General features: G+C 45.5%; 1 protein-coding gene across 2 annotated transcripts in view; it reads left to right on the top strand.

Annotated features, from left to right (window-relative positions):
• Positions 1 to 24,313, top strand: part of RhoGAP1A (Rho GTPase activating protein at 1A) — a 186,690-nt gene that overhangs the window by 144,228 nt on the left and 18,149 nt on the right. For both annotated transcript variants that reach the window (XM_075889272.1, XM_075889271.1), the window contains exons 2-10: positions 11,319 to 11,410; positions 14,212 to 14,331; positions 15,897 to 16,082; positions 18,202 to 18,309; positions 18,451 to 18,496; positions 19,790 to 19,842; positions 21,782 to 21,901; positions 22,576 to 22,709; positions 24,030 to 24,097. In XM_075889272.1, coding sequence (XP_075745387.1) covers positions 11,319 to 11,410; positions 14,212 to 14,331; positions 15,897 to 16,082; positions 18,202 to 18,309; positions 18,451 to 18,496; positions 19,790 to 19,842; positions 21,782 to 21,901; positions 22,576 to 22,709; positions 24,030 to 24,097 — 927 coding nt within the window. The remainder of the gene's footprint in view (positions 1 to 11,318; positions 11,411 to 14,211; positions 14,332 to 15,896; positions 16,083 to 18,201; positions 18,310 to 18,450; positions 18,497 to 19,789; positions 19,843 to 21,781; positions 21,902 to 22,575; positions 22,710 to 24,029; positions 24,098 to 24,313) is intronic.

Raw genomic sequence — 24,313 nt, 5'->3', positions numbered from 1 at the left:
GAGTTATTTCTGGCGGTAAAAAAATAAAAATGACGGGTGCATTCGCCCAGAGTCGACAAATTTATTGAATAGCAGAATTGATTGAATTTATTGAACGGCAGAATTGGTGACACATACATTCACATACAGACAAACACGCACACACAACAAATGCAGAATAATACACCACTAGCACAGACTGCACGCGTTGCTCAACTACACTTCGACAATACGGTATATATATAGGCACGACTTTTTGACCGGCAATGTAGTACCGGTAGGAGAGCTCTTTTTTTGCATCGATTAACAACAACGCTTGAAGGTGCAAGCGTAAGCTTCAGGTGGGCTGCAGGGCACTAAATGTCACACCAACCTTTTATTATAAATCTACACGATCTCACCTTTTTGATTATCCAATAATTGCTTGGCACACCGGGCTCTTTGCCCCACGCGTATTAGCACTGCTGATGAACAAGTCCACAAAATATACCTAAGTACGCACAAAGCATGGTAGCTCAATGATTTTCATTCAGCGACGGTGCACAAACACAGTAGCAGCACGTATTCATCACAACGGGCGTAGAAGAGTGGTCCACGCCTGCATACAAGCTGCTTACCGACGGCGTTCTAGGCCTTTTTGAGGAGCACGGCTATCCGATAAAACACAGCTGGCGATCACAGAACACATATCCTGTGCGAATTTCGTCGTCATTTCAGACACAAATGAACACGTCACCGCTATCTTACGGGGACGGGGCGGTGTATGCACACTTCCAACGAAAGACCACCATCCGGGTTTTCTTCGTGCTCACGGGCAGCCTCTTGTTGTTTCCGTCTGCCTCGTATCGGCTTTGCGCTACATGTTTGAGAACAGTTGGTGCATGAGGTGGGCGATTCGGGCAGCACTTTACTCATGCAGAAATCGCCTACTGTGGAACAAAATATATGCGATGCTTCTTTCACCTGCCCCGGCTACACACTCCCACTGGTCACTGGTGGCCACGGCTCGGTGACGACGACAGAGTGAAGCATTTTGCTTATTGCTTCTCCAGCAGGCAAGCACGGACGATGACGCCAGATTGATTTTGTTACCACTGCCAGATCTTCACGATTCGGCTCAGAAGTGAGATATCCGCGACGTGCAGGTTCGGAGGCGCTCGGACGAGCAGGTGATGTAGAAAGCACGTGAGATCCATCAGCCCAACGAGACACACAGATACCGAGCTTCTTGCACTGTCTGTCTCCAAGGCCAGCGCCGAGCAAAAGCAACATTTTGCGAAAATATGCAGGACAGCTTTCCACAGCAGGTTTTCTTTCTTTTTTTTTTCCTCTTTTGAGAGCCCCCCCCCCCCGTCTTTTTTTTTTTTTTTTTTGTTCAAAGAATGCTGTTCTCGCTTGTTGTGCTTATGCTGCCCCCAGTTCCAGTAAAAGTGCGCTGACTCGAGGTCAGTCCAGAGGCACGGCGATGCAAAAAAAACAAAAAAAAATATCTGTGGGCTTCGCGTACCTTCAGTATTCACTGAGAGCGTCACGAGGGGGGTATGGGGCAAAAGCCGCCGAAGCAGCTGCACCTTGCAGTCACGTGGTAATAAACTCTGAAACGCAGGTTAAAAATCACGTGATAGAAAACTCCCTAAGTGGTAAAACTGGATTTTGACATCTTTTTACTACTTGCCTGAGAGGTGGTGGTAAAACTATGTCATGTACCATCTTTTACTCCTACGCGAGGTAGTAATTTTAAACCCGAGAGAGTTTTCAGAGGTCATGAGCCGGAAAAACCCCAAACTCGGATAGTTTTTGCTTACAGTGTAGCTACTTCAGTTGTGTTCTTGTTCCTATCAATCGAAGGGGACGATGCCCTGGCCGTCCAGAGTGCCCGTGAACGGGCCGCCAAGCTGGGCTTGACGGTCCCTACGTGGGATTAGCCGGGTGGCGCGGGGTTTCCCCTGCGTCTTCTCAGGACCAAAATAAAGTTTTAATCAATCAATCAATCAAGGGGACGATGGTGCCATCAAAGTTATTCTAACCCGCGAGACACCTCATTAACGCACGCAGGCCGAGTATCGCAGAATACTGCAGTATTTCGACGCATCGTCGCACTCGGGACGTTCTAACTTCGTCCTGCCGCATTTGCTACGCTACAAATGTTACAGAAAGAAGCGGGAGAGACTTTCAGTGTGCGCATGGTTGTCGGGCGTATGAGTGAGCTGACAACTTTTATTTCACGAGCGAGTTGGAACGTCGCGATATGTTCTGTGATTCGCCACCTCAAGACTTAAGCGCCTACCCGTGTCTGGTTTGCGCTTACTATATCGTGATCCACGAGGACCGCATGCAGGACACGCAAAGGCGAACGACATAAACAAAAAGTGAAAAAAGGCGCGGGCTATAATAACGCGTGTATGCTTTCCACAAAGGCCGTATACGTATATAGCATATACAGTTGTCGCAGAAAATAGGGTCACCGAGCAGCTATATAGACGACGAGTCGGGGAGCGACGAGAAAATAGACGTGTTCTCTCGATTTCGCGACATCTCGCTGGGATGGGGCAAGGCTTCATTTTCTACTTCCCGCGTCTCCCGGCCTCCGTCGCGTGTGTGCCACGCAGCGGTCCGCCCCAAGGAGATCACGCAACTATTCCCTAATGTCCTTCGGCCTTCTCCTTTCTCTCCCGCGGGGGGGAGCAACTTTCCCGTTCCAGAGCTCATCTTCTCCGTGTATACCACGCGTGCGTCGTGGTGTCTTATTCGCTCGGCGTTTCCCCCGTCCTCCCGACTATCATTACTCTTTGTGCTCGCGTTCCTTTCAGGATCAACACCAGCTGACGCCCGTTTCGAGGAACTGTATCCTTCCTTTCCCGCGGACCGCTCTGATTAAGGGAGATAAACGTCATAACTTAGGGGACCGCGCTATAGGCTACATTCGCGCTCCTTGTTGGTGCCCTGCCAAATATTACCCGCGGGCGTATATGTACGCTTTCTATCACTGAGAACAAGGCGAATATACGCGCACGTGTACGTGTTTTAAGCGAACAGACCCCGTTGTAAGCGTTGGCAGAAGTGACTCGCTGGCGAAGTTGCGGTGCTCTGTGTTAGAGCACTTCCGAGAAGACCCGTGGCTGGTATACATGAACCGAGAAGGCGTCTGGTATTCCTATACTTCGTGAAGTTTGGGCTTCGTGTGTAATAGGATTTCTCTGTGAACTGATGAAGTAGCGTCGGTGCTTCTGGAATGATCGCATGAGCCCGTGGCTCCTTGATTGGCCATCCTCTTAGATTAATAAGCAGGGTCTGATTTGCTGAAGACGTCATCTTGGCAGAATCAGCCATATGGCGGAGGCATGTACGGTGTCAGTGCTTGTCATGCATGGGGGAAAAAAGACTACAGGTTGAGAACGTTCACAGCTGACTGACAACGATTGAAAACTGCATCGCAGCAAGCAAGCGATAACAATCAGGCGATGAATTGGGATACTTGGTGACGGTTGCTAATTACGTTTTTGTTCGTATTTGGCTGTTATCGAATCCATCAAAACGAGGATTCTCGTTATGTCGCACAACACGCCCGTTTTGTTGTAATCAGCGCAAAAAAAAGTAGCCGTGCGATTACAATAAAGCTAAACGCCATCACGGTTGTTTTGTTCCACCTGACCCACAGATGTGCTCTTGCGAAAGATGGCTCCCCCGATACAAGCGATGATAATTGTAGTCTGCGGCACCCTGCTAGGCACCTTTTATAGTCATAATTTCTGCAGACCTGAGTGATCAAATTGCGATATGTCAACGTACACACTCGTGTCAATCGTGCTCTCGCATTTCCCCTCGTTCCCTTTTCACCCGTGTTATAGGGTAGCAAACCGAAGATGTATACCCGGTCGACTGCGCTGCATCTCCGTTTCCTTCTCCTCTTTCGCCCATTCTTTCTAGTTTGATCGCGCGATTACAAAGAACGCAACATGCATCAAAGCACTGCCGTGTGCGCATTATAGATAGCGAAGATCATCATTTGACCCGCGCAAGCGATTTGTTCCTCACTTCCATATATATAATACGTCTTCCTGCCTTCGTCCCTACTTTTGTTTTTCATTTGTGTTGCATTTTTTCACTCGTCCCGTCCGCTTTGTAGCAGCAGACAGCGCTCGCTTTTTAGAGCCGCGCTTGCCACGCTGCCTATACAGCCGCTAAAATTGGGACGTGTGTGCGCGTCGGCTATTATGCGACGAGGAAGGATCTGAGAGCGTGGCGCACGCTTTCGCCGTTGCCCGTCGGCGCTAACGTAAACAAGAACGGCTCGTCTTGTTCGTCTGCCGGTCTCTCCGCGGATGGAGAGAGGGGCACAGCGGAACGGGTTTTGGCGCTAAATTAAAAACACAAAGGACCGGGAACCAGGAAGAAAGCGTCGTCGTGTCGGCGGCAGGCTCGCCTCGCTTTCGAGGAACCGGGCCTGCCAGTAATGCGTAGTGGATGATGATGACGACGACGGAGTCGGGACGCACCGGAGATGTTTATTTGATCGGCCGAGCCCGGCGACGGTCGAAGCGAGAGATGGGTTGGATCAAGACGCGAGACTTCGGTTGAAAGAAAGACAGAAAACGCCCAGTTTCCCTTATAATAATCTGTCCTGACCGTGTTTTCTGCATTTCGCGTATCATGTAAACCCGACTGTATTATACATTCTAATACGTCGCGTTCTGTCATGACGTTCAAGTATACGCAGTCCATCTCTGATTCTGCACGTTGCCCCTGCATCCATCTGCCCATAGTGACAGAAAGTGATTATCCCATGTCGTTTGACAAACATTTATGCACTACGACTAATATGTGTCATAGAGGTACCTCGTGCTGGCTGGCTGAATAAGGGCACCCGTGTCGTCCAGTTCTCCTTTTTTTCTTCTCTCTCTCTTGAGTTTGATTTTGATATGTTCATGTTGCCACGGTAGGCGAGAGGTACTGGGGTCGATACCCAGCACTCCACCAGTGCCACGAACAAAATAACAGACAGCGACGAATCGACGTCTTGCTCACCCCAGACCAGGAAGCAAAACTCCTCTTCTTTCTTCACTTCCAAGCGATTTTTCGCTACAGTTGATGGCTCATACCCATTACCTGTGACAATATAGTCTCCTTATCTATTACTCCCTTTCGGAAATTAAACCATGCTGAAGGAATGTTCCTCTCTATCTCTTTTTTTGTGTGTGTGTGCGTGCGTGCGTGTGTGTGTGTGTGTGTGTGTGTGTGTGTGTGTGTGTGTGTGTGTGTGTGTGTGTGTGTGTGTGTGTGTGTGTGTGTGTGTGTGTGTGTGTGTGTGTGTGTGTGTGTGTGCGCGCGCGCGCAAAAGGATTTTTTTCACCTCACCCAAGCCACAGCAGCGATTCCCCCTCATTCATCCTCGCTGCGAGACAACACGGGATAGCACTTCACATGACGAAGTTCTGCCAAATTTTATATATGGATAATATTCAAGATGAATTTGACAAATATAAGAAAGGGGGGCAAGCTTTATGACGTGCCCAAGCCAACTCGCCTATTGGCTACTCCTGGATTGTGAAATAAGAAGTAGTGGCGTACAGCTCACGACGAAGGAATAGTGAATTCGAACTTTAATATTGCCTCGCCACTGCGTCTTCCTTCCGTTCGCGGCTACAGCTGCCGCACTTCTCGAGTCGGCGGCGCTGAAGAAAAACGATTGAAAGCGAGAAAGTTTTTAAGCGACGACCGCGCACAATGCGGATGTCGCCATTGCGCGTCCATCTTTCTTTTTTTTTTTTCACCGCCATTATGCGAAGAAGCTCCCCTTGGCCACCTCGCTTATCTCTCTTTGCTTTCACTGTAATATTGAGCTCCCAAAGCGACAGTGTCTGCGCTCATTTTCTCCCACAAACGCTGCCTGCATCTTTGTCGCTCCGTACCGTAATCGTCTTAGCTCGCATGAAGGAGCATTCTGATGAGAGGCGGGACCATCACCATGCACCCGGCCGGTTCAAAGCACCCATGTCGCGGCGCACTCCCTTTTCAACCTTATGTCCGCGTCTTTTCCTGCGCCCCTCTTTTTTCTTCTTTTATCTCCCTAGATGTTCAATTTCTAGCCTGCTGCACGGCCCCATTCAACTCCCTCCATCCCTCACGCGCTCGCCTTGGGAGCCATTTAGGTGAAAGCCGAGTTGGTTGTCTCGCGAGAACCGCGAACGGTTTTATATTTCCATTTTCTGCCAAAAAAAAATAAATGAAAGTCGCTGGGTCCTTTGCCCCTTTGCGTAGTAGCAGTAGCATCCCATGGGCGTCCTTAAAGTTGGCAGCGAGAGAGAAAAAGAAAAAAGATAATCGAGATCCCAAGGCAGCGACGCGTGAAACACATTATGTACACCGAGGGCTTATTGTCTCAAAGGTTTGGGAGAGTGGGAGGAAGGCGGCGCATACGGTGAGCGCAGATAGTACGCCAAAAGATGCGTTGCTGTGACGTAAATTAGCACATTGATTGCTGCATGTCGCTCTCGGCGGCCCTGATGGGTCTTTGTTGCAGCGCGCGCTCAGCGGCCTTTGAAAAGGCGCCTGATTTGCTTATACGGATCCCGATACGCACGCGCTGTCGCATCTCCGCTAGTTGTTACTCTTTATGTGAGCAAACAAGGCACGCGCAGCACGACTGTTCTTTCTTTTTTGCATTGGTTTAATTTCGTGTCGTGTCTTGCCGTTTGTTGGACGACGCTTGGATAGAAAGTGACAACTGCTAGAGTCAGGCCCGTAGCCAAAAAGGGCGCCTTGACCCCCCCCCCCCTTCCCTACCCCCTGGAAACTTGATCGAAGAGGGTGTTTTACAAAAATAAATCATAAAAATAAGTGTTTTTCTCAAATAGTCAAGGCCTTCAGCGAATTCTCCCCCCCCCCCCCTTCCGAACCCGAAAAGGCTACGGCCCAGGCTAAAGTATTAATGATGAGGGGTCTTGCTGTCATTTCCGGTACCTATAGCAGTTGCACACACTCTCAACGTTTCCGTGACTCTTCATCGTCATTAAGCTTATATATATATGACCTTACATTTGCGGACTTCAAAATATCAAAGGTTGTGATACCGAACTTTGGCCACTTTTGCTAACCCAACGAGTGTGAGGGGGTTCATCCGCGAACGCCCGATACCGAACGAGTCCTCTAAGGAAGAGGATGAGAGAGAGAGAGAGAAAGAGAGAGAAATAAACATTTATTTCGAAACAGTGTTCAGAACAATGCCCGTTATCATCCTAAGGTGAGAGGGTTTGCTACTCCAAGAACCCTCTCACTTCGACCGCCCTTTTGGTCCTGGCGACGAGTTGTCGCTGGTCTTCCAGGTCCTCGAGGACGAGCTTAGCCTCCCACGTTTCCATTAAGTGGCCGCCGTTTATTCGTGGTTAAAAAAGAAGTAGTGCTCTCATACCCATCCACCTTGGGCCGTATCCCTTAGCAGCCTAGCATTGATTTTGTTCTATAGATGTGTACTGGAACAAACCTTCCATAAATAGACTTCCAAACTCTGATGACGACGTTACTCCATTCGCGTACGTTACTCGATTCACAGTTAGTCCAGCTTGACCCCGGGCAAATGGCGGTACGATCGCGTCGGTGTCGGTTGCGCAACGAACCCGCTTCTCGACGTACGCGTTTTCTGTTTTGACGACTGCGAAACGGGGGGGAAATGCCGCGCGCGCGTAATGACCCCCGAGGTCAGAGGAGAACGTTGCTCGCGTAGGCGTACTACGGCGCTTGATCAGAGGTAGCTGACGCGTGGGCGAGCGGCGGCCAATGTACGCTTCAAACGGGGCGGCGCCATTCGTGACAAGGTTGCAGCCTCGATTGCGTGCCCGCCTACCGCCGCCGTACTCGCGACGGCTGTCTATCTGTCTGCACATGACTTGTTTCGCAACGACGGCTCAGACGAAGACACGTTCGCAAAATAAGGTTAAGCCCCCTCTCTCTCTTTGCCTTGCCGATAACTGTAGACGGGTTGGAACCTAGTAAGAATAAATACAGACACCGCACTATTTAACTGCGGTGCGCCTGCTTTCAACTGTGCATTCAGCTGTCCCGCTAGGTGGTTTATCTTGTATTTGTTCGATGCTATTGTTTATTCTGGGTATTCTGCGCATATTAAGAATAACAAGTTTGTCGCCCCTACCCAAACATATTACGTTTGGCACAGCAGTGGTGCCGGAATCTGCTGCAATTTGACAGGAAGTTCAGTTTCAAGCGAAGACTAGGTGCACTAACACATTTCTGTGTGGGAAAAACCAGTTACCTGAAAAACGCAAAACGTATGCGACGTCACAGAAATGAGCAAATCCGATTAGATAATGCGGCTATGCAACATTTATGTGGTTCAGACAGCGGCGGCTGTGGGCGGAGCTTCCATTTAATCACAAATTATAACCGACTATGTGTATAGAAGAGGAAACATTAAAGAGCCCTTGCCCCGTCAGGAAAATGGGAGCAAGTAAGCGAAGTTTGGCGTGTGCGTGCATCCTGTCTTTGCATCACAATTACCCTGTGCTCCCTCCTAATCGTTTTCTTTGTCGAAGGCGGGAATCAGACTTCCATCCGCATGTTAAGCAGCGCAACACTCCAGTTGCTACGACGATGTTCATGCGTTCACATCCAGGCAACAATGTGCTAACGTGAAATTACTTTATAACACGGCCGCCTGGATTGGCCTAGCTAGAGTGCCTCGATGCTCGCTCCTCCGCTCAGAGTGAAGACATCTGCATCGTCTGCTACGGCGGCCGCCAAAGCACTGGGGTTTCGGGACAGGGAGGGCAAAATAGCCTTTAAGCGGGTGGAATTAACTATAAGGTGGTTATCTGATGGGTGGCTGCAATCAAGGCACGGGTGAAAATTAAACTCTTCACTGCAAAGTGCCCGTGCTTATCTTCACCGATTTAAAAAAAAAAATTAGTTTTTGTTCACTAAGTACTACGGCTAGGTGGCGTTAGCCGCCGCCTGATCTAAATGGTAGGGCCATACCAATCCATTCATCCACCCTAGTTCTAGCGCGATGAGCGCGATCCAGGCGGTCGTGATAGTAACCTCGATAAAAGATCAGGCTGCCTTATCAGAAACAGCCGATTGCCGACGAGCTCACGATCGAGAGAGCATTAGTTATTGGAAAATGGCGCGTACAAATAGGCATGTGACCGGTGCACCTGTGGGGGCCCCATTTCTCTACGCCCTCCTGAGCCGGAATATTCGCGCGCGGCAGCGAAATGTGCGACCTGTAGATGCTTCTCTTACTTCTCTGAATGGCTTAATTTGCCCTCTACAGCCATGGGATTTTAGGGCATCTTTAGGGACGGCTTTAAGCTCTCCCATAGTAGAGTACCAAGTACTCTAAATCGTTACCCACTTTTTTAACCCCCACCCCCACCCCCCACTTCTCTAAACACTTACTTGTCTTTCTAAGGCAAGTGGGTGTAGTCTGTTAGCGGGACGGCTCAGTGCTCTCCCATAGTTGAGTACGAAGTACTCGAAATCGTTAAACAATTTATATCTAAACACACTAAGAATTCAAATATTCCGGGAACTCCGGCTTGCTTTATAATTCGATGTCCACGGGACGGCTTTATGCTCTGTCATAGTAGAGTACATAGTACTCTAAATCGTTACCCACTTTTTCTAAACATATACTAAATGTTCGTCGGCGCAAACTGGTTCAGTATGAGACGAATGGGAAGGCTTTATGCTTCACTGACCACCCCGTAGTAGAACTCAATCGTTCACCACGTTTTCTTAACACGCAAACGTAGCCTGCAACGTTTGTGGCTAAACGGGAAATTGCGAATTCGCTTGCTGATATGGCTTTGATAGCTTGAACGTGACGACTAAGATGACGTCGTAGGTGTTCTGTGGTATAGTCGCGCAATGGCCCCGCCGCGGTGGTCTAGTGGCTAAGGTACTCGGCTGCTGACCCGCAGGTCGCGGGATCAAATCCCGGCTGCGGCGGCTGCATTTCCGATGGAGGCGGAAATGTTGTAGGCCCGTGTGCTCAGATTTGGGTGCACGTTAAAGAACCCCACGTGGTCGAAATTTCCGGAGCCCTCCTCTACAGCGTCTCTGATAATGATACGGTGGTTTTAGGACGTTAAACCCCACAAATCAATCAATCGTCAATCAATAGGTATAGTCACGTGGCACTTAACTTCCTTCAGTTTGATAACGACGTCGCTGGAACGTTATTTGGCTTCGGCGCGTGATAGCGAAGCAACCAGCATGCGTCACGTACTGATCACACTCACGTGTTCGTGCTTGTGTTTGTGTTTGCACGTGTTACCTTTGTAGCGTAACCCCACACTCTGTTGTTCATGCGGCTTGTCCTTTCCGACGACAGTGCTTCCCTAACGCGCTGGTTTCCATAGGTCGCCGTGAGGCCTATCCTCCTCTATCCTTGAGGCTATGCCAGAGGTCGTACACCGTCGGTTTGTGCGCGGGATCAGCTGGCGAATCGCTGTCGTGAGCTTTCGATCATCCGCGCCGTGTACTAGATGGCTTGGCTTTCGCTTTTGCGCTCGCACAGTAAAAAAGAAAGCAAGCAAGCTCGCAATGTACTTACGCTTGCGTGAGTCTGTTCACCCCCCCCGTACCGTTCCAAGACGGTGATTTATGGTTGGCACGGCAAGACAAAGCTGGAGGGAAGCGATCAGTGGAGTCCCTTATTGGGAGGCCCCGCTTCTGGCCTCTCTGTACGCGAGCTCATCGGCGTAGCGTATGTCGCAGGCATGATCTCTCGAAAGAGGCAGTTGGTTTGTGACCCCTTAGGGCTGTTGGCGATTCGCTGAACCCATCTGCTCGCCAATACGTGGGTGGCTTCGTGGTGGGCCAACGGCAGAACACACCCACAGGGGCGAGCTGAAAATGTTAGTACACCCCGCCCTTTTCGAAAATAAAAATAAAGTGCATCTAGCTTTTTGGTATATTTCCTTGGATTCACATTGTTGTGTTTCAGTTCAGATTTAAAACATACTATTCGAGCCTATGAGAGTGCATACTGCAATTTTTTCGCAGTGGAAAGAACGAATTGGAAAAACTCACTGATGTCGCTAATGAGAAGTTGGATTCAAATCTCTGTGTATATTGAAAACTAACTTTCCTGATGCTCTGTCTTGTTTTTTTTAAACAATGAATTGTGGCTTAAGTAGACATATTTTCGTCGTTTAGTTGACATGTTAAGTGCCATTATCCAGTTTGTGTACTGGCACATGCTTTGTGGCGCTTGTAATTTCATTTGCATTTCACTCAAGCGTTCACGCGTTTCTCATCTTCTCCGTTTTCGATGCAATGTTCTGAGACGGCATCTTTCTGTTCTTTTTTCTCTCACACAGGTGTGTACAGCAGCTCTGTGGAGTCGGCATCTTTCCTCAGCACGGGCACACCACCAGCAAGGAAGAAGGGCTCCAGGGACAGCGAGCAAGATGTAAGAGCAATTATTGATTCGACAGGGGCCGAATCCACAGAGGTTTACTCACTTGAGTGCTTTTTGCGGCCATTGAACATCTGCCATTTCGCTAATGTGTCTATTCCCTATTGCCAAAACCAGCGCCACTGGGTACCAGCGTCCAGCGCCATGCCTGATTATGGGCCCAGTATGGCGCTGGTACTGGGACGCTGGAGCGGCAGCGTCCCAGTACTCTGCGCAAAATGGCTTCCCAGAGATGAAACGGGGGCGCCCATTCGCCATAAATAAATAAATAAATATATAAGAAAATTAACGTGCATTCGCAATAAAAATAAAAAATAAAAATTGAGAAAATAAATAAAACGCTGCTTGACGGGATTTTAACTCGCAACCTCTCGATCTCTCCCAGAGTACGCTACCCACTACGCCACGCCAGAACATGCTTTTTGGGTTGTAAAACGACTATTCATCCGAAAAACGCGCCATTCAACTTCATGTTTACAAGTCGCATAGTCAAGACTGACACGATATTCCTTTCCAAATAACAATTGCGTCTTGATTCGACAGCGACGAACGGCTTCCGGGCACCGAATGACGTGCAGATATTAGCAAGAGCGCAATGTTTTTTTAGGTATCTACATCTTAACTCTGAAAAATCTCAAATTGACTTAAGGAGCAGCCACGTATTGTCAGCAGTTGCTGCCGATAGTCTTTTTTTTTTTCTTTTGATAGTCGTTTCTAGCACTTGCTACTGGTCAACAAGTACAGATGATTTACATGTTTTGTTTGGTAGATATCTACGCACACGAGTGAATATTGAGTATTGTTACGGGAAGGAGACTGACTCAGAGGGGTAGTCACCGATGTATTTTCAGCCGGTTAGGCGAGCAGCGCCAGCCACACAGATTAGCTCGCGCCAGTCTATATGCTTTGTCTTCTTCCGCTCCATGCACTGGCACGTAGCAGTATTTTTCTTTCGCGCAAGCGACGATGTAGCAGTACACATCCGGCATGCCAGATTACATATTTGCAGTTATATCGATACCTGCAACTAAGAAACCGCCGAAGAAATGACTGATGAAATCCGCTGAAAAAGTATGGTAGTATGTTAGTTCACTAACGCGTACCAAATTGCCAACTCAAAATTGCGTGCTCTTACGTACAAGTCAGAGAAGTACCAGCTCCAGCGCTCAGAAGGAAGCTTACAGTGACAGCCTACGTTGCTGAAAGCACAACGCATCGATCGTTGCCGCTCCTTGTGCGGGCACCCACACGCGGATAAATGGTTGATTTAGGCTCAGGGATGTCAAAACTGTACTTTACAGTCATTCTTACACTTTAGAAGTGTGCCTCCTTAAAGTAAAAAGCGCCGGCAGCAGGTACACCAACGCAAGTGGCACGATAGGCCTCGCTGGGACTGGGTAAGGCTGCTTTCGGAGCAGCTGAGTTGCGATGCTTGAAGTTTCTTCATTTGAGCTTGCAATATTTGTAACTGTTATCTGAACTGTACCTGGAGCAAGTGGAAAGTCAATGAATGCCAGATAAGCATTTACGGAGTGGTGATGGCGAGCGACAGCCGTTTTTCGGCCTCTGCTGGCAGTAAACAGCGGGCGTGCCAGTATACAGATATATGCAGTTATATTAATACCGACAATTAGAAAAACAGCCAATGAAATACCAATGCAATCCGCTGAAAACGTATGCCAGGGAGTCAGTTCACGAAGGCGTACTAAAGTACCAACTGAAAATTGCGTGTTGTTACATATCAGTCGGAGAAGTACCGGCTAAGTGAGGCCGGCAGCTTTCGGTGACAGCCTGCGTAGCTGAAAGCGCGGCATTCGATCGTCAGTGCTCCTTGTGCGAACAGCGACACAAGACAAAATATATGATTTAGGTTCATGGATGTCTAAACTATATTTTACAGTTATTCTCACACTTTAAAGTTGTGTGTACACTAAGCAAGAAGCGCCGGTAACATATATACCAACGCGGCTGGCATGACAGGTTTGATGCTCGCTGGGCCGGGCACTGGGTAAGACCGCTTACTTATTCTCGGTATCTGTTAAAAAAATTATGTATTCTCGTTATCTGTTAGAGTAGCATCTCTCCATGCCGTCAAATCAAGCGCTTTATATTCAATGACACCGAAACAAACCACGGCACATGCTACAATAACATGCACGCTGCAGCTGCGCTGGTAGAAACAGTGCGTGCTCCAGTATTCACCGGCACTTGCCAGTGAAAATTCCAGCGCTTCCAGCGGTTCGCAGTGCGCACCAGCATCACAGCAGTTGAGCCAGTGCCCCTACCAGTGCGACACAGCTTTTTCCCAGTGCGTCCAGCGAAGGGCCAGTGATTACAAGCATGTACCAGCGTCTCCAGCGTGTGCCAGTGCCAAAAAACATGCTGGCATCATGCTGTTTTTGCAATAGGGTTATCAGGATTGTTTGTGATTTTCTGTGAAAAACAATTCTAGCAAAGGTGCATTTAGTGATCACAGGCAGAGGTCCTCTCCTCAGTTTGATTCTCTGTCATCTAACGGATACAACCAGCTCCTCGCGGAAAAGGTAGGGTGCGTTTGTTTATGGATGCTCCGAGGATAGCTTAGACCTTTACAAATGGAGCAATTGTCATGAGATGTTACAGATACCTACACTCTGTGTGTTCAGAAACATGCAGCACTCGAGAACCGATTAATTTGCATGCATTGTCATTAAGTTAGTCATAAACCTTGTCCACTTGCGGGCCTGTCTACATTTACTGCACGCTCATCTTTCATTACTTATGCTCAACTATTGCTGCGTTTCGATCTGTACCAGGAGGCGGCCCAGGAGGTATCTCCGTCCGAAGTGGAGATGCTGACCATGTGCAAGTGCATCGTGAGCAGCATAATCGAAAGCGAGACGGCCTACGTGGACTGTCTCGACACTCTGAATCAGGTAATCAAATTGTTGCAGTTGGCAACATGCAAAGTGCTGGTGCATCTCAGCTGGCTGTAGTGGTTAGCTTCTGTAACATATTCAAGAGGTCAACGGTTTGATTCGTCTCATTTTATGCAATTAAATGGGAGAACAGCCTCACACTTAGATATAGATGCATGTCACGGAATCCCAGGGGATGCGGAGTCTCTCTGTCTTGGTGTGCCTTTTAATCGTATCGTGATTTTGGCACTCAAGATGTCAGAATGCACATAATTTTAATTTATGTATGTTGTAATTTTGTGTAAAAATGATTCTAGTCTTCTTCGTTACGTGCGCATTCAAATTCAAGTTATCGGAAGAAAATATTTGTGTAGTTGTTTTCTGATCTTAGTGGTGCTTCAAAGCCGCCCCACAGCTGCACATTCACTAAGAAACACTGTGTCTTGCTTCTTATTTCATATTATTTTGTTTGCCTTTAGGGGGATGCTACTTATATATATCTGGAAAAGCAAACTTTTTTACAAAACCTTAAATGTATGATGAGTCCCTCTGTCATTTATGGGTTTATTTTTATTGATGAATTGCTTGCCTACACATTCACAGAAAACTGTTTATGTATAGTGCGGTGACTTGATAAAGCATACTGTTATTTCTGTACGCATAGTTGTTTTTCTTTGTCAGTCTGCAGATATGCTGCTCTGTCATCAAGGAAACTGATTTGTTAACCTAAGCTTACAAATATAGTGCAAATATACTGAATCTGGATATTCTCCCAAACGGAAAATCTGGAAAATCTGAATATTCTCCCAAACGCAAGCAGGAGTGTGTCTGATGATGGAGTAAAGCCATGTTGTAGTTGTGTGCATTCAGGGCTTTATGGCATACGGGCATGCTCAGTTCTCCCCCAATATCAGATCGCAGCAAATGTTTGCACACCCAGCAAGTCTTAACATGTACGGTTGCGCCGTCTACTCATGCGCAGCCTCGTGTGTATGAGCAAGCAGATATTATTGCGTTTAGTAGCATACTTGTCGTTCAGAGTTGAAGGAATACCGAAAAGAAGAAGTTAATCTGTATAGATTGTTAAAGTGCACTCTTAAAGCTCTAACTTATCTAATTTCACCATAAGTTTCTTATTAAAGTAGAAAGTCAACATCAAAGTTTCATTTTCAGTTTCTCACCGAATCTCAGTGCATTGTGTCACGAATTTTTTCCTATTTTGGGGACTTTGGCTCATTGACAATTCCTGAAACTTGGCTAGTTACCCCTGTGGCCCCCTCGGAGGTCAGTGTTTTTAACTTTTACTGATAAGGAACTGCATAGGCCATAGTATATGCCGTCAAAATGTATGACACCATTACAAATTATACAAGAAATTGAAGGTGCTGTCGCCACGCGCTGTGCATTTTCTCTCTTTCAGCAAGCATGGGAATTTAGTTGGAAGTAGCTTAATGAGAAAAATCGTTTTTCTCTTTTGTGTTCTTTTGGCTGTTCCGTTTTCTCCTGCTGCTTTATTGTGAGCATGGTTATGATTCGTGCATGATCGAAGACGCTTATCCAATGATTGCCTTCATTACTTACAGTATGCTCGTGCCCTGACCAGTGCCATTGGGACCAACCAGTCAGTGCTATCCAAGGAGGAGATTGACACCATTTTCTACAAGATTGAGCAGCTTCACGAGACGCACAAGAACTTTCGGGACGGCTTGCGCAGGAACTGCGAGAACTGGGACGCAAAGCCGACGATCGGTGAAAACTTCAAGTTCCTGGTGGGTGCATCACCTCTCTATGAGCACCTATCTTGCCACTGCTGTAGCTCTTCTGTGTGAGGAAAAGAAAATTGATTGGCTAGGAGCGAATGAAATTTAATGTGTCATTCCTCTGCGGAACATTCTACCGAACATCATTCCCTGCACGCTAATCACGATAACTTTCATAAACATACACTCAACCATTTCCCCGATAGTAATGCTTAGCAGGCCGTTCACTCCCATTACACATATGTACCCTCTTTTTTCTTTTTTCGGCTACTTGGTGCTCTTGTTTAAGGCTATGTTGTGATGTGCACCATTATCCAAGCGAATACTGGCGATCTGTGCAATCTACACAGTTTACGTACCTCGCACACATCCCGTATGTGTAGTACACCGTGTGTTTCCCCCTTTGTGTTTCACACTTGCGGAATCATAACGTCGTGTAGTCGAACATCTCATAGCTTTGTACCACCCCCTATTTTGCAGCACTTCTTGTTGATGTTAGCATTCTTGGTGCATCCTTTTGTATACTTGTCGTTGTTTTTCTGTTAACTTTATCCTTTCTTTTGTATTTGACCCCCTGATAGAATGCCTATGTGAGGCCTGTAAAATATTTGTAAATAGATACAATGTTGCCAGAGTAAACATTTTGGCAAGAGGACTCATATCTCTTGTTGTCTTTTCTTGAAACATTAGTTTCAGCAGCCCTGTCTGTTCCAACAACTTCTAGTCAGCTTCAACTTGTGTCTTGTTGGTGATTCCTGTGTAATTTTCACCCACATCGAAGCTTATAGGTAACATTGCGGTGTTTTTTAAGTCTGCCATTCTCGCTTCAGGCCTGTTCTTAGTGTGCCAGGAAACTGAGCTTATATGAGGATTTCTGCATCTAAACTCAAGTTATTGATTGCAGGAACTTCAAGTTATTACAACTCAAATATCAGTCGCCCTCAGCTCAAATTTCCATTGCCCTTGGTGTCTTTCGCTCCCCCAAGAACTCTGGCTTTAGGAGCAAAGCATTAACATTGCTTTACGGAAGTCGGCACACTATAGCTTGATTTTTATAATATTGCAATGGCCTTCAAGATCAAGGGTCATGCAGTCTTATGTTGGAGGCCATAACATCATTTCGATGCTTACGTAGCTTCTGCCAAGTGGATGTTGATGTGCCATCCACTCGGCTTGTTGATGGTGCATTTTCATACAACACATAGCGTGTGACAGTGATATCGTGCAACACCTCGTATTGTTACACTTCATTTTACGCGAACCCCTTTGGGCCCAAATGCAAGACCACGGACAGCGTGCGAACGCTCCCGGGCCTGTAAACGTATCGGGGGTAGAGGCGCAGAAGTGTATGCCCAGACGCCGAGGAACCTGAGACGCTGCTGCCGCGAAGGTCGTCATGTGCTGTGCGCGAGAACGCGGTGAGCTCGTGGCTCATTCGCACCTGGCTCTTGAGTGTGGGAACGCCGGTGGTGTGATCCGTGGCGCGATCAGTCGCGTGATCGGTGGCGTGACCAGTGGCGTGGTAGGTGGTGCGAACACAAGGTGTTCCATATTTGGTCATGTCTGGAGGCGCCTGACGTCACACAAGCGTCTGGAACCCTTTAAAAACGCGCAGGGAGAGACTGGGTGAAGCAGTCTGGATTGAGACTCTGCCGGAACTCTGCTCCTCGGCTTCTTACCTTTGTGTGTAAACTTGAATGTCCACTTTGGTCTAACTATGTAGTATTAAACTCTTTTGATTTGCTGTTCTGCGCCGTCTCGCCGGTACTTCCCTTCTCGTCGGTCCTGATGCAAGTTACGAGCACAACCTGCTGACGGCGGCGGTCAAGAGACACCCTTAACAGTATGTAGCCGAGAGTTGCTAGAGAGTATGAGTCTGAATTCGTATAGATGCTGGTGTGTTCTAAGTGCTAGCTGCAATGCATGTGGAGAGGCTCTGTGAAGCTTTGTGCATGTGTGCCGACAGTTTTGCGTTATACTCAATCTTAGGCAACGCTCCTATCCTACAGATGTTCACCGTAACTTCATCACTATTATTTCAGGTTGTTGGTGATGAAGTTGGTCTTTTTAGTTTTTAGAGGTCAGGATTATTTCTTTGGCGTAATTTGTAGTTTTCTCTAAAATGCAGGCAAGTCGCCTCGAAGTCTACAAGCTGTTCTTGGAGAACTATTCAAAGGCCATCGAGACTGTGCGGCATTGTAACGCATCGAACATGAAGTTCGAAGAGCTGTTCAAGGTGAAATGTTTGTTTCTTTCATTGAAAAAAAAAAAAGAAGATAGTATATACTATTCTACATATATTTTTTTTTCACTCTTGCACTGAAGCAGTTCTCTTGCTGTTTTTATGTTGACTTACTGATTTTTCTTTTCTTTCCAGACTATAAAGTTAAACACGTCAAAGGGACAGCCAGCCACGCTAGAAGGTACTTCTGTCTAATCTAGTAGGACCTAGTGTTGGTATAAAACTTAATTGCTGATCAGCTTTAATTTACAAAAATAATATATTCTGACATCACACGCTTGCAGCTTCTCACCTGACAGAGTTACTTTTGTGATTAACCAAAGATTTTTGGAACAGATTTAGTCACTGTTACTCCAAGGAAGTTGTTGCTAGAATTGCAGGTTTCCAATTCGCGCACCACTGAAGCTAAAGTCTCAATTAGACAAGGAGAGCAGAAAGGTAGGTCTTGAAATTAATCTGCAGGAAACAAAAGTAATGGACAACAACCTCGGAAGAGAACAGCGTTCGAAATATGTAGCAGTGCACTTGAAGTTGTAAAAGAGTACGTCTACTTAGGGCAAGTATTAACTGTGGAGCAGAACCACAAGATCGAAGTAACCAGAAGAATAAGAATGGGGTGTAGAGCATTCAGCAAGCATTCTCAAATCATGAATGGTAGATTGGCACTATTTCTCAACAGGAAGGAGATAACAGCTGCATGCTACCGGTACCTACCTATGGAGTAAAAACCTGAAGAATTACAAAGTGAGTTGAATTTAAGTTGATGACGACGCAGCAAGCAGTGGAAAAGATAATCAGAGGTATCAACCTAAGGGACAAGAAGAGAGCAGACTGTATCAGGGAACTAACAGGTGCTAAGTACATCATTGTGAAAATCAAGAAGAAATGGTCATGAACAGGCACATAGCGCAAAGGCAAGATCACCGCTGGTTGTTAAGGATCACAGACAGAATTCCAAGAGGAGGTGAGCGGGTTAAGGGAAGACAAAAAGTTAGGTGGGCAGATGAGATTAGGAAGTTTACGGCTATAAAGTGGCAACAGCAAGCTCATGACCGAGTTGACTGGCGGAACGTGGGAGAGTCCTTTGTCCTGCAGTGGTGTACTCATGTTGATGATGATGAAGGCTAAAGTCAGTGGCGTATTTTCTTCTAGAATTTAATATAAATGAAGAATTAGCATTTTATTCAGTATTACTATGCACTGTTGATGATCTCTTTACTTTCAGTGGTGGAATACCATAGTGAGAGCTATATGTTGTGGTAGCGCTGTGTCATCGAGCATGTATTACACCATTGCGCTGGAGTCGCAAGTCGTGTTCTATATTACATTGTTATCTCAAATGAAAACACAATTGCTAATAATTTTGATGTTTTTGATGCACATGTGTATTCATCTATTATAGCCTAAACTGCTATTTTTTATTTACTTTTGTAACATTCTAATCTTTATAAATAAAAATGCATTCTCATTACAGACTTGCTCCACAAGCCAGTGGCAAGGGTGCAGAAAAATGCCTTGGTTCTTCATGTAAGTTTTATTTAGATGGTTGTGAATGTTCGTGACAGGTACGATGTTCCTTCTGTAGTTATAACCCTTTCTTGACAACCCAGTCGTGTTCTTCATCATCAGGCAAAGCTTCCTGCTGTGATTTCCATGTTGACTGATTAACTTAATTTTTTTCCATCTAGCAGCTGGTCATCGATGGCTGTTGAGCACGGATTAGGTGCTAATTACTACTTTCTTGTATTCTATATTTGTGTTGTATTATACTTCTTTGTAATCACAAAAGGTATATCGCATGAAGTAGAATTTCATAGCCGAACTTCATAGCCACGCTTATTAGTGGTAACAGCCTCCCCCAAAATAAAGAGGCACATAATCCAAGAAGATGTAACATGTGATAACTGTATTTGCAAAGAGTGAAATACCTTTTAATGCACAAGATTGGTGGGAAAATTAAACAACACGTACACACTTTAAAAACCATGTTGTTTATTGGTTCATATTGTTTATTGAAATCAAAGTTCATGGCAAATACAAACGTCATAGGTCGCACATGCCCCTTCGGACTTCAGGAAGCATACGTGTTTGCACATGTAGCCTTCCCAACCGGCAGTTAGCCACTTGCCACTGCCTGTCATGTACAGCAGGCAGTTTTATTGTTCGTTGTGGTGATGGCACCACACAGCAGGCAACTTTATTGTTTCCAGCCACGACTTACAGCATTCAGTGTTGCTGCTATCACAGTTTTTGTACGTAACAGCCAAGAAGTTAAGTAACAGGCGGTAACTATAACACGTGTCACTGTGGAAATAAACAAAAGGGATATTTTAGAGTGTAAGGGGCAAAAAAAGCAAACAATGGCTGGATTGTATTAGTAGCATTTAACTGTATGATGTTGCCAATATTGCAATTTGTTTTTATCCTGGTGAGGTTTGTAAAATTGTAGTATTGTAACCAGTATTGTATTTTCTGTTATTGCTCAAATGTCATATATGTGTTGTGTTTGCCAATCGCTTTCTTTGCATCATGATGCATACTATAATATGTATGATTATTTTGGTTTGTTGATAGCAAACTGTTTGCATCTTTATGATGTGGTTAGAGCAATTGCTAAATGAATGAAGGATGGAAATTTTTGAAGGCTCGCTTCTGTGACACAACCTTAAAGGAACACTAAGTAACAATTTAAGTTAAAGTGAAAACTCAATGCATGACAACATCTAAAACAACAATATTATCAATAGCAGTGCTTTACTTACTGAGAAATCAAGGTAAATGCATGAGAAGACATGCGCTGCGCGTGGGACATTCGCAAAGTGATGCCGATGATGATTATCAAACTAGCTGCACGAAATAAATAAAGAAACTTCCGTGCATCAAGAGGCATAATAAAATGCTGCTTGTTCGTTTCTGTTTGATTCATGGAAAAAACAACTGCCAGACGTTACTATGGGGAATGGCATGAGTGGTTCAAAATTGCAATTTTCGCCTGGTTACACTAGACAGGTCGTGCCATCTAGCGGGGCCCAGTTGAACCAAGCACGCCTGCCATCTCGCAGGACATGGCAGGAAATTGTTCAGTGGCCATTGTTGCTGCTGTGGCTCCCGCTACTTTCATTCTGCAGCCACTAGTGTCGGTGGCCGCGCAGTTAAGCTGGGCAATGTTGTGCATGACAAAAGTGACGTGACGCGTTCCACTTGAGGGGGGTAATTTGAATTTCGCTAATCCGATGCAGACTATTAAAACATGATTTTATTTCAAAATGAGCACTTCCTTGGCACAAAAGTAACACTACGAGGTTTGTGAACCACTATTTTAACAATCAATGCCCACTTAATAGTTGCCTTCAGTGTCATTTTAATGATACAACCTCCTGCTGGTTTTTTATTGAAGCTGTTGTTGTTACTGATGCAGCTGTTGCTGTTCTTAATACTTATTATTGATTGTTCTTTTTTCTTTCAGGACCTCCTTCACTACATACCTAGCAGCCATCATGATTACAACAACCTCAGGGCAGCGCTGAAGCTCACACAGCGGTTCCTGAATGAACTAAAGCTCAACTCACCAGAAAGCATGTTCCCAGTAAGTAGCGTTGTGGTTCCCCTAAGATCCCTTGGTCACATCGACTCATGATTGAAGTAGCATATTTGTGTTCATTGTAGTCAATGTTCATACATTAATTTTGTTAAGTTTGGCCAGTTTGTTTTTATACTTCACGTATTTATAATTACATGCCCTTTTTGAGTAGTATTTATACTCTATGAACTTTTCTGTATATGCACTATTTTACTGTGTAGATCTGTTCAAGTGACATGACTTTTACACTAAAGAAAGAGTGTTTAAAACTTGAATCGAGTATGTTCAAATAATGTTTACATTTTCTTTAGGTGAAATGGCTGCATATAAAAAGATGAAAATTGCACTGTCATTGAATCAATGACTATTAAGCCTCATGCATAATAAAAACTTTGTATTTTTTTGTGGGGCAGATATATTAGTAGCAACCTGCAAGTCATGAAGTCGAAAAATAAAAGCATTATTATGACAGGAAATATCTGACGAGTAACTTAGTTGACTGTGTATATTGTCACTTGCAGTTCTTTATAATGAGAAATTTCTTATATTACAAGCAGTAATTTATGGTTTAGATATTATATTTCTCGTTCTGTTCGCTAAGTTGGCACACATGTTGGGACAGTTGCTTCACGTTAAGCCCATCTTAATAACCACACTCCACGCGTACCACCTGATTGCAGCATCAAGACAGGGCTCCTAGGCATGTCGTGAAAAACAGCTTCATCGTGGAATACTCCGAGGGACACCGGAAGCTCAGGCATCTTTTTCTTTTCAATGACGTCATTGTCTGCGCCAAGTACAAACCTTCTAGTAGGTGAGCAAAGCTACACATTCTGAGTGAAATTTTCTGATCTGTGTGCATTATGGCCAAGGTTGCAAGTAAGTTCTAAATTTGGCTATCCCATTTTTAGATAAGCCTCCATCAGCAAAAAATTGATTCTCGACCGACAGTTGCTGCCACTATGAAGACAGGCCCACTTGTCAAAATGCTGGCCCCAATGACATTCACTGTTTAACACTATTTTTGTCATTTTAGAAGGGCCCTTAAACACTTTTTTCAAATAACCATGAAATGGATTCACTGGAAGTGCTTATATCCTTACGAATTCAACGCCGTAAAAATTTTAAGAATCCGACCAGCGCAAGTGGAGTTACAAAGATTTGTTGCATTCTGCAGTTGCAAAATCTTTTCTCTCGTTCGACGAAAGCGCTGGAAGCTAAGCAGGGAAGAATGAAAGGGGCGAAAAAAAAAAAAAAAAAAAAACTATGTCACCCACAGCTCGTGACCTTGAGCACTTTCTTTTTTTTTTTCTTCAAATGCGCGGCTGTTTCAGTGGGAGCATGTGCACACGTGTGGGCAAGTCGCGGCCTCCTTCCGCAATCTCTGTAACGAGCGAGCGTGCCATGTTCAAATCAGCCAATGGCTGATAGATGGGTAATTCACGTGTGATTGTTTGGGCATATTCTGCCATTTGTTGAGAGAAAAGAAAGTAATTTTTAGCTGACTTTGATAATCTATTGTGAATTCCAGGCCATGTTCTGTGCTATAATATTTGACTCGCTTGTTGTCGGGAGCCTCTACTACTGATCGGCAGCGTTTTCTGACCATGCTCAAAAAGTGTAGCAGGGCTCCTTTAAGGTTACTCGTTGTGTATGGAAGAAAGGACGACTTCTTGAGCTAGCAGATGCAAAGTATCGAACATGGGTTTTAATTTAAATTTTTGAACGTGTCTTAATATTATCGGAGAACTCTATATTTTTTTAAGCAACTGGGGCAATCGAGTGTTGTACTTACTCAGAGCCTTGCATGTACCCTTTCATTAAAATGTGTCGTCAGTAGTTACACACGTTACGGGTACATTGCTTAGTACTTGAATTCCAGGCAGAGTGATTAAGTCACATGTAAATTAAGCTATTCCTTGAATGTGGTGCCCTAGAGCCTTGTGCAATTTGTTGTACACATTGAATGAAGCACACGAAGCCTCCTGAACATGCAGTTGAAACTATTACAACTGGAAACAGTTGGCAAATAATAGTTGGCAAATAGTTTGCTCTTAGTTGACAGATAAAAGTGTTGTGACGACATTTTAATGACAAGTTATGTTTACTTCACATGTTTATTTCTTCTTTTCAGACAAAAGTTTACATTTGAAGTCAAGTGGTATATTCCACTCAGCCTTGTTACCCTTATTGATGCCACAGGTAAGCCCCTCTCGTCAGAATGCATGCCTCTTGCTTGAGTGTGTCCACATTACAGCTTACTTTTTTTAATCTACCTGTCGCATACGTTTGTTTATTGATGAGTGCTCTGGCGCACTGAAGTATACAGGAATAGACTATTCATTAACGCTCTGCAGAATCACTGAATACCCACCACCACGGCGCGGTAATTGTGGAGGTTCATTGCTGAACTCAAGG

Source organism: Rhipicephalus microplus, chromosome 3, assembly GCF_043290135.1.
Source record: "Rhipicephalus microplus isolate Deutch F79 chromosome 3, USDA_Rmic, whole genome shotgun sequence".
NCBI lineage: Eukaryota > Metazoa > Arthropoda > Arachnida > Ixodida > Ixodidae > Rhipicephalus > Rhipicephalus microplus.
The sequence above is the reverse complement of the archived record's forward strand: the minus strand, read 5'-3'. Positions and strand labels throughout refer to the sequence as shown.